The following is a 25,741-nucleotide window of genomic DNA, read 5'->3' on the forward strand; positions in this document are numbered from 1 at the left end:
TATTTATTTCCTTATTTAATCGGGTCTGGTAATCTAAATTATTTAATTATTAAATTATATATATAATTTATTGAATTATACAAATTAATTAATTTTAATTTCATATAAAATAATCGTTAGATGGACGTAAATCAATGGTTAAAATAGGGTATAAGTCATTACCGAAGTTAAAAAATCTCTCTTCGTGTGTGTATATATATAAGAAAAATGTTTATGCAATTACTGCATATAAGTTATCTGTAATTATTTTTAAAATGATGTCGTTTTGAGATTAAAAAATTAAAAATTATAATTATAAAGACTATAATAATCCTCAAATAATTAAAATTACAAAAACACCATGATTTCTGTCCCAAAACGACGTCGTATTGGATTTACTGCTGATAGCTTGTATGCAGTGATTGCAGAAAAAATGAAATATATATATATATATATATATATGTGTGTGTGTGTGTGTTAATTTAAAAATAAATTGCTTTATTAAAAAGTAGGAAAAATATATAAAGTCGTACTAAATTTTATAATTGATACTTTCAATTTTATAATTGATACTTTCAACTTTACATTTGTCTTAATTAGTCTTTAAATTCTAACTGTTATATATATAGCAGGAAGTTTTTGTCTTAACTTAGGATTAAATATAGATTAACAGTTTATAAATTCTAACCGTTTGTCTTTATTAAGTCAAACTATTGAACAACAATTTTAATTTAAAAAAAATCATATCATCTAGTTTTTTAATTTCTTAAATTCAAAAATAAAACAAATATAAAACTTGAGAGATTGTCTTTTATTTTTAATTCTCTTTAGACTAACAAAATAAGAAATATAAGTAAAACATTTACATTTAACAGAAATAAACAATTAAAATTCATTTATTATGAATAAGTTAATATCCAATTAAAAAACACTTAAACTTCAGGATGGGCCTTTTGACCCTAGTAGTTCCTTTTCCAAAAAGTATGACCAGAATAATTCGTAGATCAAATGTTTTGCTTAAATAATGTATAGCGACGCGTCATTGTAAGTGACGTTTTAAGACATGACAGTATTAATACCGCGTCCTTTACAACTTTCTGGCACCACAATCATTGGCCATGAGACATGATACCCTCAGAGCCGCGTCCCTTGCACAATCATATGCAAAGGACGCGGTAGTCCATCTATCACGTGTCAGGAGCACACCTCATATCTGCCAAGGGAACGCGTTTGCTGCTTGTCTACATCGTTTTTAAGGTTAGCCTATTTAGGGTTTTATTATTCAAGTAATCTTTAATTTTGTAATCTGGTATAATTGTATTCAAATCATATTAGGGTTTGTGACATGATTAATATTGTTAAATCATATTTTATAATCTGGTCCACCATGTGTTAAAATCATATTATTATAGTATGAATTATTTTATAAAATTTGTTAAATATAATTGTATTTTTATGTTCTTTATAGGTCCCTTTTTTTTGGCTAAAAATATTAGGTTAGTATATTTAGTTTTTGAGATGGGTTATATTTACAACCTAAATAGTTTAATTTGCGAAAATCTTAACCGTTGATTGACGAAAATCAACGGTTAAGATGTGGTTGTAAGAAGTTGTAAACAAAAATAGGTTGTAAATATAATTTTTCCCGTAGTTTTTATAATTTTCTATTAATTTTATCATTACTGTTTTATATTTAATTGCATAAAATTTTATTATTATTTTAATAATTATTCTATTAAAGTTGTTAAATATATGCTATATTTATATTATTAAATTTGTTAAAAATATTATATTATACTATTGTTAATATGTTGTGGTTATTACCCTTATATTTTATGCATAATTAAATTTGTAGGGTCTTTAAAGGTCCTATAGTTTTTGTCTAAAATCTTAGGTTAGCCTATTTAATTTTTATAAGGTAGTATTATTTATTATTATGACTGTTTTATATTCAATTACATAAAATGTTATTATTATTGTATTAATTATTTTATAAAACTTGTTAAATATTATATATATTTTTATTTAATTAAACTTGCATAACAAAGGTTAAATATGATATACTATTATCTTAGATGAGGTGCCTTGAAAATGTATTTATATTTATACCAGATTACACCAGATTGTAAGTACAACACACGGTGGACCAGATTATAAAATATGATTTAATAATAATAATCATGTCACAAACTCTAATATGATTTGAATACAATTATATCATATTACAAAATTAAAGATTACTTGAATAATAAAACCCTAAATAGGCTAACCTTAAACACGATGCAGACAAACAGCAGACGCGTTCACTTGGCAAGGGGGCCTCCTGACACGTGATAGATGGACTACCGCGTCCTTTGCATATGATTTTGCAAGGGACGCGGCTGTGAGGGTATCATGTCCCATGGCCAATGACTGTGGTGCCAGAAAATTGTAAAGGACGCGGTATTAATACTGTCATGTCTTTGTTGGGTTTTAAACTTTATTTAATTAAAGAAAATAGAAAATGAAGAGTTTTGTGATAAAGGGGTGTGTCTCTTAGGAATTTGTTAGTGGACATTAATGAGTTTAAAGTTTCTAAGAAGTAGTCATTAATGTGTTTAGATTTCCTAAGTTAGTCATTAGTATTTCTAGTTATTTGCTATTGCTTTTAAATAGTACCATGTAAATCATTTGAATGTAAGGCTTGAATGTTAAAAGATATACAAAGAGGTATATTCAGAGAACTCCTTGTGTGTTTAAAGTGTTTTGTGAGAAACACCATTAGAGGACCTGCGATTCACAAATTGGTATCAGAGCTTGAGTTATGGAGAGTGTGAGCACTTCCAGTATGTCGTTGCCCCGCCTGACAAAGGCGAATTACGTGAATTGGAGTATCCAGATTAAGGCGTTGCTCGGATCCCAGGATGCTTGGGATGTTGTTCAGGACGGTTTTGTTGAACCTGCAACCACTGCAGGATTTACAGCAGCTCAAACCAAGGCGTTGAAAGAGACGCGTGCGAAGGACAAGTCAGCCTTATACACGCTTTTCCGAGCTGTAGACGAGTCCGGATTTGAGAAGATAGCAGGAGCAACGACGTCTAAGGAAGCATGGGACATCTTGGAAAATGTCTATAAAGGTGCTGACCGAGTAAAGCAGGTCCGACTTCAAACTCTACGTGGCGAGTTGGAAGGCATGAAGATGAAAGATTCAGAGGGTGTATCCGAGTTCATCACCCGAGTTCAAGCCGTGGTGAATCAGTTAAAGCAGAATGGTGAGCAGATATCTGAGACTAGAGTTGTTGAGAAGATCCTGAGGTCGCTGACCGACGATTTCGAAAATGTGGTATGTGCAATTGAGGAGTCGAAGGACTTGGCTACGCTTTCTGTTGAAGAGATAGCAGGTTCCTTGAGGCGCATGAGCAGCGCAAGAAGAAGAAAAAGGAGGAGTCGCTGGAGCAAGCACTCCAGACAAACGCAACCATTAAAGATGAGAAGGCGCTCTATTCTCAGAATGTCCGAGGTAGAGGTCGTGGACGAGCTGGACGTGGAAATGGCCGAGGTGGTCGTGGCCGAGGTCATGAGGTGAGGACGTGGCCGAGGTGGAAGAGGCCGATGGTCAAATCAAACAAATGTGGAATGTTACAAGTGTGGCAAGTATGGCCATTACTCGAGAGATTGCAACTCGGACAAGTGTTACAACTGTGGCCGAGTTGGGCATTTCGCTAAGGATTGCCGAGATGAAAGAAAAGTTGACGAGGCTTCAAACCTCGCTGTAGAAGGAGATGGAGGAGTTCTTATGCTAGCCCATGGTGAAACCAGTTCAAAGAATGAGACGGAGTGGTATTTGGATACCGGTGCCAGTAACCACATGTGTGGTTACAACCACTTGTTTAAGGAGTTGAAGACGGTGGAAGCCGGACATGTCTCTTTTGGAGACGCGTCCAAAATTGAAGTAAAGGGCCGAGGTATGATCTGTTTCTTGCAAAAGGATGGACGAGTTGGTACAATCCGGGACGTGTATTACGTGTCCGAGCTCAAAAGTAACATATTGAGCATTGGACAGCTGATGGAGAAGGGTTACTCGGTTCTAATGACAGACCGAGTTCTACTGTTGAAAGACAAACAAGGGCGTCTGATAGCCCGAGTTCAGATGGAAAAGAACAGAATGTACAAGTTGAGTCTAAGGAGCATGGAGGTCGGCTGTCTGCAAGCCGGGGTAGAAGATAAGATGGACTTGTGGCATAGACGGTTTGGACACCTTCATTATGGTGGTCTGACCGAGATGATGAAGAAGGACATGGTAGTGGGACTACCGAAGATTAATTCTGAAGGAAGATTTTGCGAGGACTGCGTATTGGGAAAACTTGCGAGAAGCCTGTTCCAAAGGATGGCAAGATACCGAGCTAAGCAGCCTCTGGAGTTGATACATACCGACCTGTGTGGACCCATTACTCCGGGGTCCTTCAGTGGTAAGAAATATTTTATAACTTTTATTGATGACTTTAGTCGAAAGACTTGGGTATATTTTTTGAAGGAAAAATCCGAGGTGCTAGAGGCATTCAGGAGTTTTAAAACAATGATAGAGAATGGTACTGGAAGATACATCAAGTCGGTCCGCTCAGACCGAGGTGGGGAGTACGTGTCAACAACTTTCAAGAAGTATTGTGAAGAACATGGGATAAGGCGGTTCCTGACCGCTCCGTACTCGCCCCAGCAGAATGGAGTAGCTGAGAGAAAGAACCGGACTATCCTGGATATGGTCCGATCTATGCTAAAAACGAAGAACATGCCAAAGGAGTTCTGGGGAGAAGCCGTGCAATGTACCGTGTACGTGCAAAATCGATGTCCGCACTCAAGTGTGAATGATAAAACTCCACAAGAAGCATGGAGTGGTCTAAAGCCATCAGTGGCTCATTTCAAGATTTTTGGTAGTGTTGCGTATGCACACATACCGGATCAATTGAGGACAAAGCTAGAAGATAAAAGTAAGAAGTATCTGTTTATTGGCTATGATGAGAAGACGAAGGGGTACAAGTTGCTGGACCCCGTCAATAAAAAGGTGTTGGTGAGCCGAGATGTAAAAGTGAATGAGGAAGATGGATGGGACTGGAGTAGTCCATCCGGGGTCAATGTGGAACCCGAACTAAAATCAATTGAGGTCAGACAACCTTCGACCCGGATTCCTGAGAATCCGAATGACTCAGATAGTGATGAAGAGCAGAGACAACCGAGATTGAGGAGTCTACAAGATTTGTATGATTCCACCAGTGAAGCACACTTGGTATGTCTGTTGGCAGATTCTGAAGAAGTAAGCTTTGAAGAAGCAATCCGAGATGAGAAATGGCAATCAGCCATGGAGGAGGAAATAAAGGCGATAGAAAAGAACAAGACGTGGGAGTTAGCCGAGCTGCCCAGAGGAAGTCGGCCCATTGGTGTGAAATGGGTCTAGTGGCGAAAGGGTATAGGCAGAAGGCTGGCATTGATTATGACGAGGTGTTCGCACCCGTAGCAAGAATGGAGACAATCAGGCTGTTGATCTCTCAAGCAGTCCAATTTGGATGGCCGATCTATCAGATGGATGTGAAGTCGGCATTCTTAAATGGAGTACTCGAAGAGGAGGTGTATCTGGAACAACCTCTGGGATTCATGAAAGCCGGAGAAGAAAGAAAAGTGTTGAGACTGAAGAAAGCCTTGTATGGATTGAAGCAGGCCCCAAGAGCCTGGAACACAAGAATTGACAATTACTTCAAAAAGGATGGATTTGAGCAGTGTCCATATGAACATGCTCTCTATGTAAAGAAGAAGGAAGGTAAAATTTTACTTGTTGCTCTATATGTTGATGATCTGATTTTCTTGGGTAATGATGAAGGGATGATTCAAGATTTTAAGAAGAAAATGACGAAGGAGTTCGAGATGACGGATCTTGGTCTGATGAGGTACTTTCTTGGTCTGGAGGTCAGACAAGATAAATCTGGGATCTTCGTCTCTCAGGAAGCCTATGCAAAAGGACTTCTAGAGAAGTTTAAAATGACAGACTGCAACCCGGTTTCAACGCCAATGGAACCCGGGTTGAAACTTTCAAAGTATGATGGAGGAGAGAGAGTTGATCTGAGTTACTACCGGAGTCTAGTTGGAAGTCTGAGATACTTGACATGTACAAGGCCGGATCTGTGTCTGAGTGTTGGGATCATAAGTCGATTTATGGAAGACCCGAGGTACACTCACTGGAAGGCGGCTAAGAGAATTCTGAGATATGTGAAGGGAACAATCTCTCAAGGACTTCATTACTCGAAGTCGGACAAATACAAGTTGACGGGTTATTCAGACAGTGATTGGTGCAGAGATGTTGATGATAGAAAGAGCACGGCTGGCTATGTGTTTTTCATGGGAAACACGGCTTTCACGTGGGTGTCAAAGAAGGAACCCATTGTGACCCTGTCTACATGTGAAGCCGAGTATGTTGCGGCATCTTGGTGTGTTTGCCATGCAATATGGCTAAGGAATTTACTAAGCAAGTTGGAGCAAGGGCAAGTCGGCGCAACCGAAATCCAAGTTGACAACAAGTCTGCGGTCGAGTTAGCAAAGAACCCGGTAAATCATGAGAGGAGCAAGCATATTGATGTCAGGTTTCATTTCATCCGAGATCAAGTTAAAGAAGGAAAAGTGGAGCTCACTCATGTTGCAAGCCGAGATCAAGTTGGAGATATTTTTACAAAGCCCCTGCCGACGTTGTTGTTTGAAAATTGCAAAAAGAAGATGGGAATGAAGGATGGTAGAGATATTAATGTTTAAGGAGTTTTGTTGGGTTTTAAACTTTATTTAATTAAAGAAAATAGAAAATGAAGAGTTTTGTGATAAATGGGTGTGTCTCTTAGGAATTTGTTAGTGGACATTAATGAGTTTAAAGTTTCTAAGAAGTAGTCATTAATGTGTTTAGATTTCCTAAGTTAGTCATTAGTATTTCTAGTTATTTGCTATTGCTTTTAAATAGTACCATGTAAATCATTTGAATGTAAGGCTTGAATGTTAAAAGATATACAAAGAGGTATATTCAGATAACTCCTTGTGTGTTTAAAGTGTTTTGTGAGAAACACCATTAGAAGACCTGCGATTCACAGTCTTAAAACGTCACTTACAATGACGCATCACTATACATTATTTAAGCAAAATATTTGATCTACGAATTATTCTGGTCATACTTTTCGAAAAATGAACTACTAGGGTCAAAAGGCCTTCAGGATGACTCCCAGTTCTCTTCCAGAAGAAGATTAATTTTAAGTACTGCACTTAAACTTCAGGATGACTCACACTTAAACTCTGCAAAATAATGCTAGATGGTTACCAAAAGAACATGCCACGTTCCCCGCTACCACTCTTCTTGTTGACACGTGTAACGTTTCGCCACGTACTCTCCACTTCCCACCTCCATTATAAGCTATTTATAGAACCATAGCTCTTCACCCAACTCCAAGCCACTTTCCAAAACTCTGAAGCTACCATCTTTCTCGCCAAAATTTGATTTCTTCTTTGCAATCTGTTCTGCGTTATAACAACACCCATCGGACAAGATGAATCAGGAACAGCCAAGACGCCCCCACTCCGACCAAGACCCCATCAAATACGGCGACGTTTTCGGCGTCTCCGGCGACCTAGCAGATAAGCCTGTCGCACCGGAAGACGCCGCCATGATGCAGAGCGCCGAGACCCGAGTGCTAGGCAAGACCCAACCTCGCGGAGCAGCCTCCTTCATGCAATCCGCCGCCACTCAGAACGAGCAGGCCGGCCTCGTCGGTCACCGAGACGTCACCGATGTCGCCGGAGACCGTGGCGTCACCGTCACAGAGACTCAAGTCCCCGGAAGACGCATAGTAACGGAAGCAGTCGGTGGACAGGTTTTGCCTCCTCTCTTTTTTTCACTTTTTTTCTCGTTTTCAGTGTGTTTGCTTTTTTAAGGTTTTTCGTTTCACCTCGTGTTCTGTTGTGTGTTTCTCTGTTTTTTTAAGGTTGTGGGACAGTATGTTGAGCCGACCCCGGTTCAATCAGGTCGAGCCGGTGCGGTCCGAGACATTGATATAACCATAGGGGAGGCGTTAGAGGCGACCGCGCAGACGGCGGGAGGGAAGCCCGTGGATCAGAGTGACGCCGCCGCGATACAGGCGGCGGAGGTTAGAGCGACGGGGAGTAATGTTGTATCGCCGGGGGGTTTGGCTGCTATGGCTCAGTCTGCGGCGGCTTACAATGCTGATTGCAAGCGTGATCAGGAGAAGATAAAGCTCGGCGACGTTTTGATCGCCGCCACCGCGAAGATACCGGCGGACAAGGCGGTGACACGACAAGATGCTGAAGGGGTGGCGAGTGCTGAAATTAGGAACAACCCGGATGGGACGGCCACTCCTGGTGGCGTAGCGGCTTCTGTGGCTGCAGCTGCTAGGCTCAATGAAAACGTTAACGTGTGATCGTGATATTATGATGATTTGCGTGTTGTACGATGTGTAAGGAGTAGTGTAATGTTGAGTTTGTGTGTTGTGGAGTGATGTTTGTGCATGTATGCATGTACGGTAGTATAACCTGTAAGCATATGTGTTTCTTTTCCTTACTAGTTACTAATAAAATACTAATGGTTTGGTGTAATAAAAATTATTAATGTGTCATCTATTATAATAATTTTTTTTATTATAAAAATTCGAAAGAAGGATCGTAAAAGTGAGATTACGTGTGACTCAGATCTTAAATTAGTAATATATTGCACTTTAAAAAAATTTGCACAAACTATACTTTTACATAAACAAAAAAATCTAATATTATACATAGATGTGTGAATTTCCATACTTCAAACACTACATATGTGGGCATTATTACTCTCATTAAATTGACTTGAAAATCATAGTAGAAATCTAGCCATAAAATTAGTGAAGACCTGTTTTTTAACAAAATTATAACATAATATAAATAAGCAAATAGTTTTGAAGTTGAATAACCCTATAAGCGGATGCGTTCTTGATGGAAACAAAGGTATTTTGTAGATTTGTTTCAAATGTTTTTATGGACAACTTTTTCTTTCGTTATCTGGTTATTGTATTTTTCTCTCTCGTTAGAAAATAATTGAAGCTTTTTTATTTTTTGGGGATTGTTGTCGGATGCATAAGAGAATTAATTCCCTTAAATGATAGTTTTAGGCTTGAACACAAAAAGTTAAAACACACAAAAAAAAAAGCACACATTTTAAACCTTGTCTGAGACACAAAATAAAATTATAACTGAATATTGCAAATGAAATAGTATAATATAAATGGTAGAGTTACATGATACTTTTGTCGTTGTTAATTAGCGGTAGGATAACCAACACACAAATATTAAAGATTTTGTGATGTTTATGGATATGATATATATAGAATAATATAAAATGTTATAATGTCAAGTATTGTTTTGTGCTGTGGTATTCTCTAATCTAATTTATTGCATAATAAAGATTTAGACATTTATGACATTTAGAGTTGTTTTTTTTTTGGTACACAAGTTATTTTGGTTTTATACTTTTACTATTTTCGTAATAAAGTACGTAACTTTTAGAAATTTTAGAAATACAGTGCAATCTAGTGTATTTTTAAGAATATATAATATTTTTATAAATAAAAAATTTATAAATATAATTCTTATTTTAAAAAATATTTTTTAATATTAATAAACATAAATTAAGGACATATACCCACCCGAATTTTTGAAACTGACAAATTGAAACGAAGCCACGGAGTCACAACACACAGCTCAGAAGCGGACCCTCTTGGTAATTTACTAGCATAGCTAGAAGTGAAAGATAGAAAGGACAAAGATGATCACAAATTCACGTGATTCCATTAGGGCATGAAGAAGGACAGTCACAATCACATGGGACAGCTGCAGATGACAATTTGAGTCACACTCGATAGCTAGTTTAAAAAAAGAAGGGCATTTTTGTCGCTCCGAATCCCAGTCAGAATTTGCATGCCTGACATGCCAAGCATATGTACTACTCTCTCTCTATATATAATAATCATTTTCCTTTCTGTTTTCGTTTTCGTCTACTAGTACGTCTCTATGAATGCTGCCTAGCATTTTTATTTTATTTTTTACTTTTTTTAGTTTCACTTTTGCAGGTTGCATATTTGTATGTTTCACATAAGACGATCGAGATATCATGCATGAAGAAAAACCAAACAATTTGAATTCGCACTTGGGTGATGACTGACATTTAATGAGCATATATAAGAGGTAAAACCTCAGAAAATTCACAAAAATAGGAGGACATATGCATGCCTGGTTGTTCAATCAACCAGACTGAAACTCTTGAACATTCGGGTCGCACACACCATTCAATCAAATCTGAAATGACGGATGCGACCAAACACTTTTAGTTTCATGGGAAGCTCAATAACTTACACGTGAATTACACCGTTTGTCGATAATGTACGAGTAAATTATGTAATTATTATCCCTTACGTGTGTGACTTTATTAATCTCATACAGTCATATTGTAGAGAAATCCTCTCATATTATAGATATAATTACGTATGAGATCCATCTATTTATCAAAAAAAAAAAAAATAACACAAAAATTGATGTATTTACATGAAAGAAAAATGCTCTCCAATAATATGAGAGTATATTTTTCATATATATATAAATGGATTTAGTGTTTATTCTTTTAAGAATATAAAGTTATGTTACTTTAAGTGGAAAAAAAAAACATAAGCAATCAGAATCATAGGAGAGAAAGTGAGTGATTTTTTCTTAAAAAAATATATAAAAATACTAAGTTGTGTCTTTCTCTCACTTCAAATAACAACTCTTTTTAAAAAAAGAATGATACAACTCTATGTCCTTTAAAATAACAAAACTTATTTTTCATATATATATATGGGTTTTATTACTATAATGTTACATGATGTAAGAACATTTTTCTACCCTCACAATAAAGAAGAGAAAGAAGGTGGAATGATGAAAGAGAAAAAAAATATGTGGACCCCACCTCTTAATTGTGTGTGTAGGAAAATTTTCTTGGGTTATGTAACATGATAGTAATAAAACCCTATATATATACATATACATATACATATATATATATAGGGAAAGGATATTGTAACAATTAATTAATATTTCTACCAATCAATTTCACCGTTAGATCGTTATTTTGATCCAATGGTTATATTTATTTCCATCTTTGTATGGTTATGATTCCTCATATTTAATATTTATATTTATTTATACTTTTGTATTGTTATGATTTTTTATATTTAATGCTTTCACATTAAATATGGGAAACTATAACCATACAAAGATGGAAATAAATATAACCGTTGGATCAAAATAATCGATCTAACGGTGAAATTGATCGGTAATAACACTAATTGTTGTTACAATATTCTATCCCATATCCCTATATATATATATATATATATATATATATATAAATATATATATAGAGGGTTCATTTGACTCAAGAGTAAAACTTTTAAGTCTTACTGCACATCTCAGCCGTTGATGGACGAAAATCAACGGTTGCCATTTATAGTGTAATTAATAATTAATTAATATAACTTACTAAACTATAACCGTTGGATGAACGAAAATCAACGACTATGATGGGGAATAAGACCTATATATATATATATATATATATATATATATATATATATATATATATACTATGTAGCACCGATACGACACGCGACACGTGACACGACACTCCGACACGTCAATCCTAAAAAATTATGGATTTCGACACGTTGGGACACGTTTTAATATTAAATAATATTTTTAATTTATATAGTGTATATTTCATTTAATATTCAATAATTTAACAAAAAATGAAACTAAATTAATAATACCCATCAACACGTTATAAAGATGGAAGCTTTAATAAAAAAATAAGAACTGGGATGAGAGAGATATATAATATCAGATAGAGAGATCAAATCATATTAGAGAGAGAGATTAGAGACAAGGAGATACAACAAGAGCGTGATAAAAATTGACAACAATGATGCTGAGATGATCTCTTATCTACTTAAAGGAAAAAAAGACAAAAAAATAAAATTGATATGATCAGGTGGAAGCTTTACTAATATATTTTATTTTATTTTAAATAATTTTTTTTTAAAAAAATTAAAAAAATTACGAAAATGCCATTTGACCGTGTCAGATACGGTCAAATTCGCGTGTCGGAATGGTCAACGTGTCGGAAAAAGTTGACCGCGTGTCCGACACCGTGTCAGACACGACTCTCCCTGTTTTTACAAGTGTTTGTGCTTCCTTGTATATATATATATATATATATATATATATATATATATATACATATACATATATCTTATCATTTCTCAAGTTGCTTGAGATAATTTTATCTCCGGCTACAAAATCATAACCGTACAAAGATGGATCAGTAGTGATAAAGGAAGAGAGAAAAAAGGAATCATAACCATTCAAAGGTGAATCAATTAATATAAGAAAATAAATAAACAAAACGACGTAAGTTTTGGCTGTATGGAAATAAATATATCTGAAGCTACTTGAGAAATATTTTTCTCATATATATAGGGCTTATCGATCGTTTCTCAAGTTGCTTGAGATAATTTTATCTCCAATTACTTAATCATAACCGTACAAAGATGGATCAATGGTGATAAAATAAGAGAGAGTAAAAAGAACTCATAACTATTTAAAGATAAATTAATTAATATAAAAAAATAAATAAATTAAATGATGTAGTTTTTGGGTGAACAGAGATAAATATATCTAAAGTTACTTGAGAAATATTTTTTTTCATATATATATATATATATATATATCAAATACTTGACCAACCGATCCAACATCAAAGAGGCACTCTCTCACATGAATCACTTTCGTTAAATTACGCAGCTCAAAGAGTTTCAGAAATAATTCAATTAGATAAAAATTTTATTTGGACATAGCAAAAGGTCTTGAATTGACACACAACCTTATTAGTTAGTTATTATTTAATATACATTACTTTTTTGTATTGAAACTTGTTTATTATTGTTTAAAAGTTAGGTTAATAATTTCCTCATATTATTATATGTAAGTTAGTAGTTAAATAAAAAAAATAAAAAACTTTTAAGTCATATTCTATTTTTTTTTTCCTTTTTTCAACACAAGTAGGATTGGTAAAAATGAGTCAACTCATCAAGTTGACTTGTACTCCGTGAAAAATGAATCGAGTTAGGTTGGCCAAAATAAGTTGCCAACCCGAGCTAACCTTTTTCGAGCTAGCTCGAAAAAAATGAGTCAACTTGCAGGTTAAATGGGTCAGCTCGCAGATTGAGTTTTTTTTAAAAAAACAATACAAAATATAATTTAAAAAACAGACAAAACCCACCCCCGCTGTCATCGTTTTTTTCATTCTCTAAACCTAAGTCCCTAATCTTCTCATATAGCTGCCATTTTTGTTCGGTCTCTCACTCAGGAATTGAGACGTAGCCGCTAGCCACCACCGTCCCTACTCCGTCAGCCCTGCCTTCTTTGCCTTAGCTGCTCAGTCTTGGCCTCAGTTCTTGCATTGAAAGCTTCTAGTATTTTTGATTTTTGATTTCTCATTTTGTAAATCTTTTTTTATAAACTATATTATAAGACAATTGTATTGTTTAAGCAGATGAAAGCCACATAATTGGTGCATTAATACTACAGATTTATTTAAATAGGCTGAAAAAGAGCCAATTCGCGAGCCAAATTTCGAGTCAACCCCCGAGCCATTTTTTCAAGTCAATTCACGAGCCATATTTTTGAGTTAACTCGCAAGCCAACCCTAACCCGGCTCGGGTCGAGTTGGGTTGGGTTCTGGCTCGATTTGTTTTTTTAAACCAATTCTAACTCGACTTATTTTTTTCTTGTTGCATGCAGGTTGGGCCTGGTCGGCCCATTTTGTCAACCCTAAACACACGTTTTACAAAACGGATTAGTGTTTATCATTTTAAAAAAGAGGTAGGATCCTTTGACACCAGTGTCAAATTTAAAATTTGACACCTCATCTGAGAGCCGTTAGATCATAAAAGATCAATGGTGTCACATGCTTATAAATCAGAGTCGTTGATCTTTTTTAAACTAACGACTCTCAGATGAGGTGTCAAAGAATCCTAACTCTTTAAAAAATATAGAATTATGTTATTTTAGTCAAAATTGTTTCATTTTATAGTGAGAGAAACAAAAATTATGGTGAGAGAAAGTGAGTTTTAACTAAAAAATAGTAGTTTCAATTTACTGTCTTTTTTGAATTTAAATATTAAATAAATAATATTTTTAACTAAAATAACTGTTCTTTAAAAGAATAAACACTCAAAGAAATTTCTGGAAACACACGGAGCTTAAAAGTTACAATACCAATTAATTGGAAAAAAAATGTTATTAACATATATCTACACTCACATTTTTTTGGTACTCTTTCGTAGATTTTAAACAATTTTAAATTAATTTTAAAATAGAAGAATTGCTTCTTACAGTAAATAATGTTCTGGCCCCCCCTTCGCTTCCCCGTTCTTCGTTTAGAAAAATCAATTGTGAGCTTCTAGATTGTAGAACTGATATTTGCTGCTCTGTACATTAAAATCAATTATACTCGCATGAAGTCTGCATTTATCTTATTACTCGTATTTAATAAAAGGGAAAAAATATCTGTTTTCAAAAAAAAAAAAAAAAGGAAAAAATATCTAATATTAATTTAGACAATTTTATCTAATGTTTATCAAAATAATATAATTTTAGGGTTGAGAAATTAAAAATTTAGAATGATAAAAATCATTATAATCTTAAAATAAATTAAAATTATCAAATACACCATAATTTTCTTTCCAAAAATGATATCATTTCAATGAACATAAGACAAAGTTGTCTAAAGTAATTTTAGAAAAAATGAATCCTTAAAAAATATAATAATTTTTGTAATGATATGTAGCAAAGTGACTTCTATATAATTTAATTTAACATAAAAATTAATTTACTTTATACTATTCAAATGAAGTTCTTCTTATAAAATTATTTTTGAGATAATATATATTATTAAACGTAAATAAGTTGTTTCACCCTCAAACTAATAATTTAAAACTATGCACGAAAACTTTAATCCATATAAAGACGTGTGATAAAAATTATAATTCCACATTTTTAAAAAATAAAATAAAAACTCAAACCAATTCAGGAACAGGGATTGGTCTCTCACTCCTCCTCCAAGGGACCACCCATGTGTCTGAGTACTGTGTGGCGATCGTCCCCACCCACGTACGTATAAAAAAAGTATTCCTGCATGAAAAAGAAAAAAGAAATATATCAGTTCAAAATGTTTGTGTAAGATTTATAGATTATTGCTGCATTGAAACGTGTCAAATTCGGAAACCCATCATAGATAAAAAAAAAAAAGAATTATGTAAAATCATGGCAAAAAAAAAATGACAGAGAATTAACTATAAGGTATGGTTCGGAAGGAAGAAAGATGACCTAGATCAAAGGGTCTCAGAATTTACCAAATCATTTTGTTGATGGGAGAAGTAGTCACCACACTTAAAAAACCTATAGGATTATGAATGCCCCGTTATCCTAAAAATTGTAAAAATGTAAAAATCAGCGTCTTTATTTCCCACACAATAATAGCACTTTACTATATCCCAAGCATACACACGCTCCACCTAGCAAATTCCCAAAAAGCTAGCCAACACGACACAACTACTCTATATAACAAACACGCACACACACACACACCCCTACACCTACACAAACACAAACACACTCTCTCTCTCTCTCTCCTCATCCTTCTCTCTGTTTTTTTTTTTTCTCTCTCTCTCACTGTGCAAAATGCCCAACCTGTTCTCTAAACACCTTCACCTCTGTTTCTTCAAACTCAAAGACCCCACCATTCTATCCCATCCTCAACCGCAGCAAGATGACCACCATCACACTCCATCACCATCACCACCTTCCACTAAGTTCCACTCCAACACCACCTTCAACTACCACAACCACTCCCTCTACGATACCAACTCCTCCGCTTACTCAACCTCCAAATCCACCGACGATTACTTTTCCTCATCCTCCTCCTCCTCCTCCTCCGATTCCATGGACCTTCCTCCGCCGGACTTTGCCTCCGTCTTCGCCTCTCAGCGGTTCTTCTTCTCCTCCCCAGGCAGCTCCAACTCCATCATAGAGTCCCCTGACACTCGACCCTGCAACTCTCACAACAACAACAACAACACGTTGATACCAAGAGGTGGCGTGAGGGTTCCCAAGTACTCTCTCGATCCCTACGTTGATTTCCTCCGTTCAATGCACGAAATGATCGATTCCCGACAAGCGTTGGACGTGAGAAAAGACTGGGATTATCTCCACGAACTCCTCTTATGTTACCTTGCTCTCAATCCTACACATACCCACAAGTACATTGTTCGTGCTTTCACCGACATTGTGGTCGACCTTTTGTCTTCAACATCGCCGTCGCCGCCGTCCTCCACCCCTTGCCGGATGCACAAGAACCGCCGGCAGACTAGTTTCTCAGGGAGGTTGGTGTAAAAAAGCACAAACTTATTAACATGGATTAGGTTTAATTGTATTTGTGTTTAATTGTTTATTTTATTTTATTTTATTTATGTTGTTAAGACAAAAGAAAAGATTGGCGGTTGTGTGATCCACTTTATGGGATTTTTTTACTTTGTCTTTGGTGAAAACGGGTTGTATTTTGACGATGGAAAAGACAAGGTTAGCAAACCAAGGAGGCGTGTGTGGTAAAGGGAAGTTGGTGTTTCGGTGTTGTTTTATTATAATATAGAGTATAGTGCTGCTTTTAATTCCTACTTTGTTGTGTAAAATAACTACTCTCTCTCAGGGCTTTTTGTTTATTGAAAGAAAAAAGCGTGCTGTAATTAATTTCTTGGAATTATTGTATGACGTTGATGATGGAGATAGCGGGTTACAAGCAGAGTTCGTTTATTGTCCTTGTGTTTGTTGTTGTTGTTGTGTGTGGTCCTGTAATGGCAATTACATGGCAGGAAGAGAGTTCTGTACACAAACTCGCGAGCAGCTTGGTTTTCTTCAGAAACGTGTCCGCAATGAATTTGGATTTTGTGCTTAAAGTTAGGAAATCTCGTTTTAGCTTACAAAGAGACAAGGATGGGCCTCAAATGTAGTTGGGATTGATCAAGGGAAAGGGATCATAGAAGGGTTAATGGGAAGGAAGAAAAAGAATATTGGGATTAATTGATGCTGGGTGGTGCAGTTGATGTTGCAGGTGGCAGGACTTTCCTTTTTCCCTTTTGTTTCCATCTTTTTTTACTCAATGAAAAATAATGCATCTATCAAAAGCTGAAACAAGTACAAAATTAATCAAGGACGAGGGAAAGAGTAAACCTGACAAGTGACAACAAAAACAAAACTAGATAAGGTTCTTTACAGTTTGCCAATAATCAAGAAGCTAGCTAGGAACAATGCTTAGTGAATAATGGCAAAAAAAAAGAAACAAAACTTAGCCAATTAATTTCCCAGACTCAGAGGTGTCTGTACTTTCTGTTTCATTTTCATTCCATTGTGCTTCATATCCCACTTTGAGGGTACTTAATACTTTTACACACACATCAAGAATTGGCTCATGGATCTTACTTGTAGGCAGAAGACCTGTGTTCGGTTCCACTATTCTAGCTAAATTTTTTAGCTATTATGTGCATATGCTAGAAAAAATAAACATTGAATGTCCTTCTCTCTATTTAATACAAAAGCCAACTTGAAAATGAGTTCAAGAATGTCGATTTGACTCAAAGCGCTGTCTTATTCACAAATATCTATGGTACTACTGCTGTACCATTTACTCAGTGCATTTATCCAATAAAAAATAAGATTGTCATGTTTGTATGAAAAAAAGAGAAAAATATTTTTTTTATCCAAGTATCATTTGTTGAATGACAGATGTACCTACTACAGATGTAGTTGATCTCCTTTTATTCTCAGTTTATTTCTATGTCATTTTTGCTTGTGCCAATTAGCTACATTAAATTCATTTTAACATATTTCCTTTTAACATAATTCCTTTTGAAATTTGAATACTCTTACTACAAAATAATCAACAAGGTACTTATAAATATGAAGAGTCTTCAAAACGAAAATTCACAAGGTCCAGTGGTGGGTGGTGTGATGTCCAAATCCCCAGTTAGACTAGAAAATGTTTAGCCAGAGCCAGGAGCTAGCGTTGAAGAACTCAAAATTTGCGTTGGGCATAAAAAGGGTTTGGATGGCATTAGAATAGACATTTTGGGTTTACTCTGTTTAATTATTGCTATTTATTTAATATGCCCTGTAGGGGAAACTTGGGGACAAACCAAGAGGATCCAAAGAGAGAGCTTCAACAACTACGGCAAAAGAATGGGTGATCTTATCGTTTTATACTAAAGTAACTATAATTATAGATTAAAGGTAGCTGGTTTAGGTGAGTTTATATACCAGACTATTTGTCTTTAAGTGTATGCAATATTATTATATGTCAATGTTCGTTTGGACAAGAAGTTCGTATGCCGTATTAACTAAGGGTCGGGGTGGAGGAGTTTCATAGCCCTACACTAGCAGTGTACCTATTTCCATACTTCTCATTTGGATTAAGAACATTGGTAGAATATATAGCAAAGGAACATGTATGATGAAGACCACTAGTGACTAAATTAATATTAGAAACAGTTGTAGTTAAACAATAAACCTACATATTAAGTAATGATAGGGAGTGATCTAGAAAAGCCTATATGCATAAGATTCTCGTTCTTATATCCTTGTAGCAACACAGGAACAAGAAGAGGAACATGGTTATCTTGCATATTTTTTTGTTTTTATTTATTTATTTATATTTTCACAATTTTGAGTTGTCCTCATGCTTGTGGAACTAATTCTTACTTAGATGTAAACTTAGCTTGGTTACAAGATATTTATTGCGAGTTTTGAACCTATGTACTGCTAAAGTCCCACCACCCACTTCGAACTTTGAATTTTATTTTAATTTTAATTTTTTATATTAGAATTTAATTTCTCGCCCCTTTTTTCCCATTCAATTGTCATTCTTTTAACAAAATGGTAAAGGAGAAGCATTATTTTTCTTTTTATATAATACCAAAAGTTTGAACTAAAAATCCCGTATGAACCATTTAGTTAACGGAGAGCCCAATATGTAACCTCATGTGAGTGTGATGATTATTATAGGGATAGCTGGCACAATAATGGTGAGAACCAAGACTGGTTCCAGTTGTAGTGTATAAAAAGGGGAAGGGGTTGTTGGGTTTGCTCTTTTACTAAAGCCCAAATGGGTTATTAGTATGAGAAGAGCCCAAGGAACCTAGAGCCCAATGAGCTAGGGTTTCTTGGAACCCATATAAATAGTACCTCTTAAGTCATCAGCCTCCAAGGTCTTTTTTGTGAGAAAGAGACAAGCTCTGAATCTAATCAGTGCCCACACACTTCCCCTTCCTCCTCGAGAGATAGTTTGGAAGATCTGCCACAGTCCAGCTTCAAGGAGGTTGTTCGTGCTGCGACGCTGAGGTGAGCTGTTCGTGAAGAGGAATCCTACAAGGGAAGATTCTACACGAGACCTGCGCACCGAGAGGTAATTGTGAAACAAGGATGATTCGGTAAGCATACCAATGTACTAGGTCCTAAACCGCTTCCGCATAAATCTAAGATTTCCTTCAATTGGTATCAGAGCCTTGGCTGTACATTGGTATGTGAATCTAGTTTCACTATTCATGTAATTAGTTTTGCTTCTTGATGTGGCACCTAGGGTTCTAGGATTATGGTATGAATCTAGCATGTGTATTTTATAATTCATTTTCATAAAAGTTTAAATTTTAATCGGTAAAAATGCTTTAATCCATGGTTAGGATCTCTCGTGTATTTCTCGATTTGTAACAAGGGGGCTAATCCCATATGATTAGGTTTCCTCCTTGCTGTTTTTGTTTATTTTTGGAATTTCTGTGTATTTTTCAAATATTTTGTAAAAGTTCAAGATCGAGAAACCGCGAGTAAGATGCGCAGTCAGAACTGTCGGAGACTTTTCGAGGTCTTCCCGATCTCGGAATGAGGCGATCTATATATGTTTGGAAAGAGGACGGAAAGACGAACGCAACGGTGGGTGGCTTACCGCCATCTGAGTTTACACGCGCCCCCACGCGCCTCCACAAGATTCTGAGAGTGGCCGCCACTCTCCGGCAAAGAATGGGAGAGTGAGGGAGCGTCCGGCCACCTTTTTGGGTGATTCCGGCGGCGGTGCACTCGTCTCTACGTGGCGGTCCTTCCCCTGGAGTTTCAGCTTGATTTGACTTCGGGTGACGGCGCGGCAGACCTGACGGCTAGGGTTTCTCTTTCGCGTCCTAGGGTTTCTCGCCAAAGGATTGGGTCTTTGGGCTTTTGGGCCCATGAAACCCTAAAGGGGCTTGAGACAGATACTATGGGCTAGGCGAAAGTCGAATTCCAAAGTTGTATTATTTTATTTTATTTTATTTTCTTTAAAATAGGAAGGCCATGGATTAAAGTAATTATGATTTATTATTTAATGCTTTTATTGATTGGTATAAATTATATGATTGATAACATGCTTTATTGCGATAACATGCCATATAGAATAGGTGGTGCCATATTGTTGCATAACTTGTATGATTGCATGAGCATAATAGCTATTATGTCTTCAGCGACTGGTATGATAGTTATTATAGGATTATTTTGATTTTAAATCATCCTAAGAAATTAATTAATAATTATTATGATTTTTATTAAAGATCTAGATTAATAATTGAATTAATTAATTTTGGATAATTAACATCAAGACAAATAATCGTTATGGAAATTATTTTGATTTCAAATTATCCTCATAAATGATAATTATTATGATTGTTGCAATCTAGATTAATAATTAAGTCAGCTATTTGGATGATTTAAATCTAGAAAAATAATTAGAGAAAATTTCCCGAGAGAATTCTTTTATTTTGCGAGTAATTTGTGGGTTTTTCTGAAATGGTCATGGAATAACACACGCTGTATACAACATTCATGTATCATGATTGTTTGGAGCACACGCTGACGTAAAGTGACCGGATTTCATGACCTTAATGCTTTCAAAATTATGTTAAGCTTAGTGCACGTTTATCGGCGCTCTTACTTATATAGTTTTTGAAATCGAACAAAGGATACTCTCAATTAAATAATTCTTGGAAATTAGAAAATGTTGCTTATGTTGAATGGAAGGAGATTTAAATTAAGAGATTAATTTAACCTTTAAGCGCATTATAGGACCATTAATAAAATAATCATGTGAAGTCCCATCGAATAAGCATGATTGGATTTTATTAGATTGGACTTAAATATCTATGGGAGGAGATTTAAATTAAGAAATTAATTTAACCTCCAGGCGCATTGTGGGTCTATCAATAAAATAATCATGTGAGGCCCCAACGGATAAGCATGATTGGATTTTATTGGGCCTTAATAATTTCAAAATTTTAATAAAGTATTGTACGTCCCATCGTCGATAATACTAAGTTATTAAAGATGATTTTGAAATTAAACAATGAATTCGACTGGGCTTATGTAAATTCTCAAACAAAAATGTTGAATGGGTGAAGGTTTTAAAAATTAATTAATTTTAAAACCTGCGGGCTCCATTTGTGGGTTTATTAGTGAAATGGTTATCGCTGAAGCCCCATCGGATAAGGATAATCAGATTTCACTAGATTAAATCTTAATAATTTCAAAATTTTAGTAAAGTATTGTACGGCCCATCGTCGGCAATGCTTAGACACTAAGGATAATTTTGAAATTAAACAATGGTTAATTACATTCAACTTTGGTAAAATTGTTAACCCTCCCATCGAGGCTCTGGCAATGGCACTGAAGGCCCAAATAACAATTTTGGTTTTTACAAGTGACTTGCCCATCGGAAGCCTTGTAAAGATAAACTGAAGGATTGTTAACAATAAACAAGAGTAGTTATGAGAATCTACTCGCACTTCGTTTGTTTATTGCATTATTGTTTGTAATTGTGTGCTTTATATGTATTTCAGAAAATATCTTAGAAATGATTTTGAGTCGAAAACCTCTAGATGGTACCAACTATGAATAAGTGAAAAGCAAATCTTTTGATATTGTTCTAAAACATGGAAGCTAAAATTTGTCCTGACAATGCGAGGGCCATAGCAACCTGCAGAGAATACGTCTAAGGAAACTAAGATGCATTTCTCAGATTGGGAAATGGCAGAAATGGTAGTTCGCTGCTATATTATTGTCAGTCTTTCCAAATACTTGCAGAAGCAAGTGTACATGATTAAGAGTGGAGTAAAAATGCTTCAGACTCTTAATGACATGTTTGCTGCGTCTAGCAGCTCTGCTAGACAGAATGCAGTCGGTGCAGGTTTTGCTAAGAGTCTTGTTAAATCCAAAGGGAAACCCAAGGGTGGTAACAAGAACAAAATGACTTGGTTATCAGTTGTCAAACCAGTTGCTATGAAGAAGCCGCAAGGCAAGTTCTTCAAGTGCAGACTGAAGGGACACTGAAAGAAAAATTGCCCAGAGGTGATGAAAAGAACCAGACATGGGTATATTGAGGCCTGATCAGTGAATGAATCATTGATTCAGGAATCACTGATTATGTTTGTTACTCTTTGAAGTAGTTCAAACATGGCATACCTGTCAGCAATGGACATAGATATTTTAAGCTTGAAAATGGGAACTTGTGTCTGCATTTGCAGTAAGACAAGTTATTTATAAGACTATGGTTTTGGGTGACTGTTTATTTGTTCTAGATTTCAAGAGGAATTCAATTTTTGTTAGTTGTTTTGGTTAAAACATGGGTTGACAATGCAATTGATTCCTCAGTTACATTTCGAAGTTCATCTTCGTCTTGTTTGTTCTGGTACATTGTTTAAATAGTCTTTATTACCTATGTCCTATAACCTTTTTAAATTTGTTATGTTGAATGGAAAGGATGATGAACAAGGATTTTCACCAAAGAAATAAAAGTTTCAAATGAAACATAACTTTGGCCTTTGTGATTGAGTCACATTATCTCAAGTAGAAAATATGTTTTAGTTAAAAGAGATACTGAAAGTTCAAGAATCTTTTAACTAACAGCTACATGTTAGTCCTATTTGGAAGGTAAAGTGGCCAAGCAATCCTACAAGGGCCAAAAAGGTTTGCGCAACTATTCAACTGGAACTGGTACATACTAATGTATGTGGACCAATTAGTGTTCAGACCAGAAGAGGTGATGAGTACTTCATTATATGAATGTTTACTCTGGATTTGGACAGATGAACCAAGTGCGCCATAAGTCTAAAGCTTTTGGAAATTTCCAAGAGGTTTAGTCTGAGGCAGAAAAGCATGTAGGTGTTCAAATCAAAACACTTTGGTCTAATAAAGTGTTTGGCTACCTGTCTGGTAATTTCAGGTCTTACTGATTTAAGAGGGGATAGTTTTTGTAACTGTCAACTCTAAGAATGCGTTAGTTGAATGAAGTTGCAGTATTTGAAAATCAAACATTTCTAGACTTGGTGAAGATCATGTTCAGTTATTCATCTTTGTCAATGTTGTTCAAGGGAGATGCATAAGAGAAGGAAATGTACCTTCTTAACTTGATTCCGTCAAAATTTGTTGTAAAGACACCTAAAGAATTATGGAAAGGGTGTAAGCCCAGATCAAACCATATTCGGATTTAGGGTGCTATGGCACACGTCCTACAACAGCAGTCAAATGAGATGGAATCTTGTATGGAAGAGTGCATATGTTTTGGCTACCCTAAGAGTACTAGAGATGATTTCTTATTTAGTCTTAAGGACAAGATAATCTAAGTGAGCACTCACATGATTTTCTTAAAGGAGGACTAGATAAGAAATTATAAGCTCTTAAGTTAGGTTATTCTTGATGAGATTTATCTCAGATCAAGAATTTCCAGAATCTCTAGAAGCTTCATCCACTGTTCCCTTGATTGTTCAAGAGGGGATAGATATATCTCTAAGTGAACAAACAAGAGAACCATGATTGGAAATTCAACATGATAATATATAAGTGAAACTAGTAGAAATATTAGTATCACATGTAAAGGAACAATATCAAGGATAAGCGGATCCTCAAGAAATTGAAGATCCATCATTTGGCCCACTATTTGTTTTACCTATAAATACCCAAGGTCTAGTACAGTACATTCGTAGTGGGAGAGAACCTTGTTAACTCTCAAGTTGTTTCTTGTTGAGTGACATTGATCCTACTAGTTACGATAATGCACTAGAAGATGTTGTTGATCAAGTGTTGCTCAGGCTATGAACAATGAGATGAAATACTTGTATTTCAACTCCGTTCGGTCCTAGTAAAGACACCAAGAAGGGTAAAACCCACAAGGTGCATGTGGACATAAAAGGCAAAGAGAGGATGGACAGAAAGGTGAAAACCTTCAAAGCTAGCTTGGAGGCATTTTTTGCCAGACGCCATGCTTGAGTCTATCCAGATTCTCTTAGTTGCTATAAGTCTCAATTATGAGAATACATTTTGGGAGTTGGATGTCAGGATATCTACATACAACAACCAAAAGGGTTTATAGCAAATGAGTAGGAACACACGGTATGCAAGTTGTGAAAGTCTATTTCATAGACTTAAGCAAGCATCCAGGTCTTGAAACATCAGTTTTGATCAGGTTATCAAAATTTTGATTTTGAGAGAACCTTGATGAATGATGTGTATTTGTATGTAAAGGATACAACGGAAGACAGTAGCTTTTATGGTACTTTATGTAGATGATATGCTCCTTATTAGAAACAATGTGGAGGTAATATCAAGCATAAAGAGTTGGCTAAGTTAGTGTTTTGGTATGGAAGTACTGGGGAAGCCAATTATATTCTTGGTATAAAACTCTTATGAGACCGGAAGAATAAGTTGTTGGCATCACCTCAGGCTACTTACATTGACAAAACCCAAAATTCAACATGAGAATTCTAAGAGAAGAATTATAATTCTCAGATGTGGAATTCATCTTCCTAAGGAGTGACCAAAGACTTCTAAGAAGGAAGAATGCATGAGCAAGATATCTTATGCTTTGGCAAAGGTAGACTCACACATATCATGTTGGGCGTTAAACCAAACATCTGTCACGCAGTGGGAGTAGTGAGATAGTACCATTTTGAACCTAGAGGAATACTAGATTATTGTTAAGCATGTACTCAAGTATCTTTGGAGAACGAGAGATTATATGCTGGTTGGGAGTCTTGAAAAGCTGAGTTTTCAAAAATTCAGTTATTTCAAGTGGATATTGACTCAAGAAAATCAACCTCGAGCTATGAGTTTTTCACTAAACTCAGATAGCATTAGAGGTGGATCTTGCAGACCCAGTTACTAAGAGTTTGCCTGAACTTGTGTTCGAGAGGCATGTTACTTCTTTGGGTCTTACGAGGATCCCAGACTTGCATTAAGCAAGTGGGAGTTATTGGTTTCATTGTGCTCTTGGAGTAAGACAATGAAACAATAAAATAATTTTCTGAATTTCATAAATAAGGTTTTATTTATTTATTTTGCGCACTATTTTGTAAAATATTGGTGTGAGTTAACATTCACATTGAAAGGATCAAGGAGAGATTTGATTAAGGTTGTTTTTCTGTCATAAGGTATCAAATCTCCAGTTAACTATAGTTATGTGATTGCTCTTGATCCTGAGTTTATTATAAATAGATAATCAAATAGTTTTCATTCTTTGATTTACCAAAGGGTGAGGTTCGATCTACTGACGGCCAATAACTCGGTATTT

At 35.5% G+C, this 25,741-nt stretch overlaps 3 protein-coding genes across 3 annotated transcripts; all 3 read left to right on the forward strand.

Moving 5' to 3' along the window:
- Positions 1 to 5,472: 5,472 nt before the first annotated feature.
- LOC133318223 (uncharacterized mitochondrial protein AtMg00810-like) lies at positions 5,473 to 6,750 on the forward strand. The gene is made up of 3 exons (XM_061520215.1): positions 5,473 to 5,577; positions 5,668 to 5,767; positions 5,828 to 6,750. The coding sequence occupies exons 1-3, from the start codon at positions 5,473 to 5,475 to the stop codon at positions 6,748 to 6,750; spliced, it is 1,128 nt and encodes a 375-aa protein (XP_061376199.1).
- A 776-nt stretch (positions 6,751 to 7,526) lies between these two features.
- On the forward strand, positions 7,527 to 8,414 carry LOC133318207 (late embryogenesis abundant protein D-34-like). The gene is made up of 2 exons (XM_061520200.1): positions 7,527 to 7,850; positions 7,962 to 8,414. The coding sequence occupies exons 1-2, from the start codon at positions 7,527 to 7,529 to the stop codon at positions 8,412 to 8,414; spliced, it is 777 nt and encodes a 258-aa protein (XP_061376184.1).
- Positions 8,415 to 15,795: 7,381 nt separating this feature from the next.
- LOC133318224 (transcription repressor OFP12) lies at positions 15,796 to 16,506 on the forward strand. Its single transcript, XM_061520216.1, has one exon. It carries the CDS (start codon positions 15,796 to 15,798, stop codon positions 16,504 to 16,506), a length of 711 nt encoding a protein of 236 aa, XP_061376200.1.
- The last annotated feature ends 9,235 nt before the right edge of the window (positions 16,507 to 25,741 follow it).

The sequence above is a fragment of the Gastrolobium bilobum genome, unplaced genomic scaffold, assembly GCF_033153095.1.
Source record: "Gastrolobium bilobum isolate Gb01-03AN ecotype WA unplaced genomic scaffold, APGP_CSIRO_Gbil_v1 utg9368, whole genome shotgun sequence".
Lineage (NCBI taxonomy): Eukaryota > Viridiplantae > Streptophyta > Magnoliopsida > Fabales > Fabaceae > Gastrolobium > Gastrolobium bilobum.

Excerpts from the sequence above, each read along its gene's own strand:
- LOC133318223 (XM_061520215.1), top strand. The coding sequence starts at position 5,473 with ATGGAGACAATCAGGCTGTTGATCTCTCAAGCAGTCCAATTTGGATGG. Across the intron at positions 5,578-5,667 it reads ATGGAGTACTCGAAGAGGAG|GCCCCAAGAGCCTGGAACAC; the intron begins GTGTATCTGGAA and ends GGATTGAAGCAG. Across the intron at positions 5,768-5,827 it reads CTATGTAAAGAAGAAGGAAG|GGATGATTCAAGATTTTAAG; the intron begins GTAAAATTTTAC and ends GTAATGATGAAG.
- LOC133318207 (XM_061520200.1), top strand. The coding sequence starts at position 7,527 with ATGAATCAGGAACAGCCAAGACGCCCCCACTCCGACCAAGACCCCATC. Across the intron at positions 7,851-7,961 it reads CGGAAGCAGTCGGTGGACAG|GTTGTGGGACAGTATGTTGA; the intron begins GTTTTGCCTCCT and ends TGTTTTTTTAAG.
- LOC133318224 (XM_061520216.1), top strand. The coding sequence starts at position 15,796 with ATGCCCAACCTGTTCTCTAAACACCTTCACCTCTGTTTCTTCAAACTC.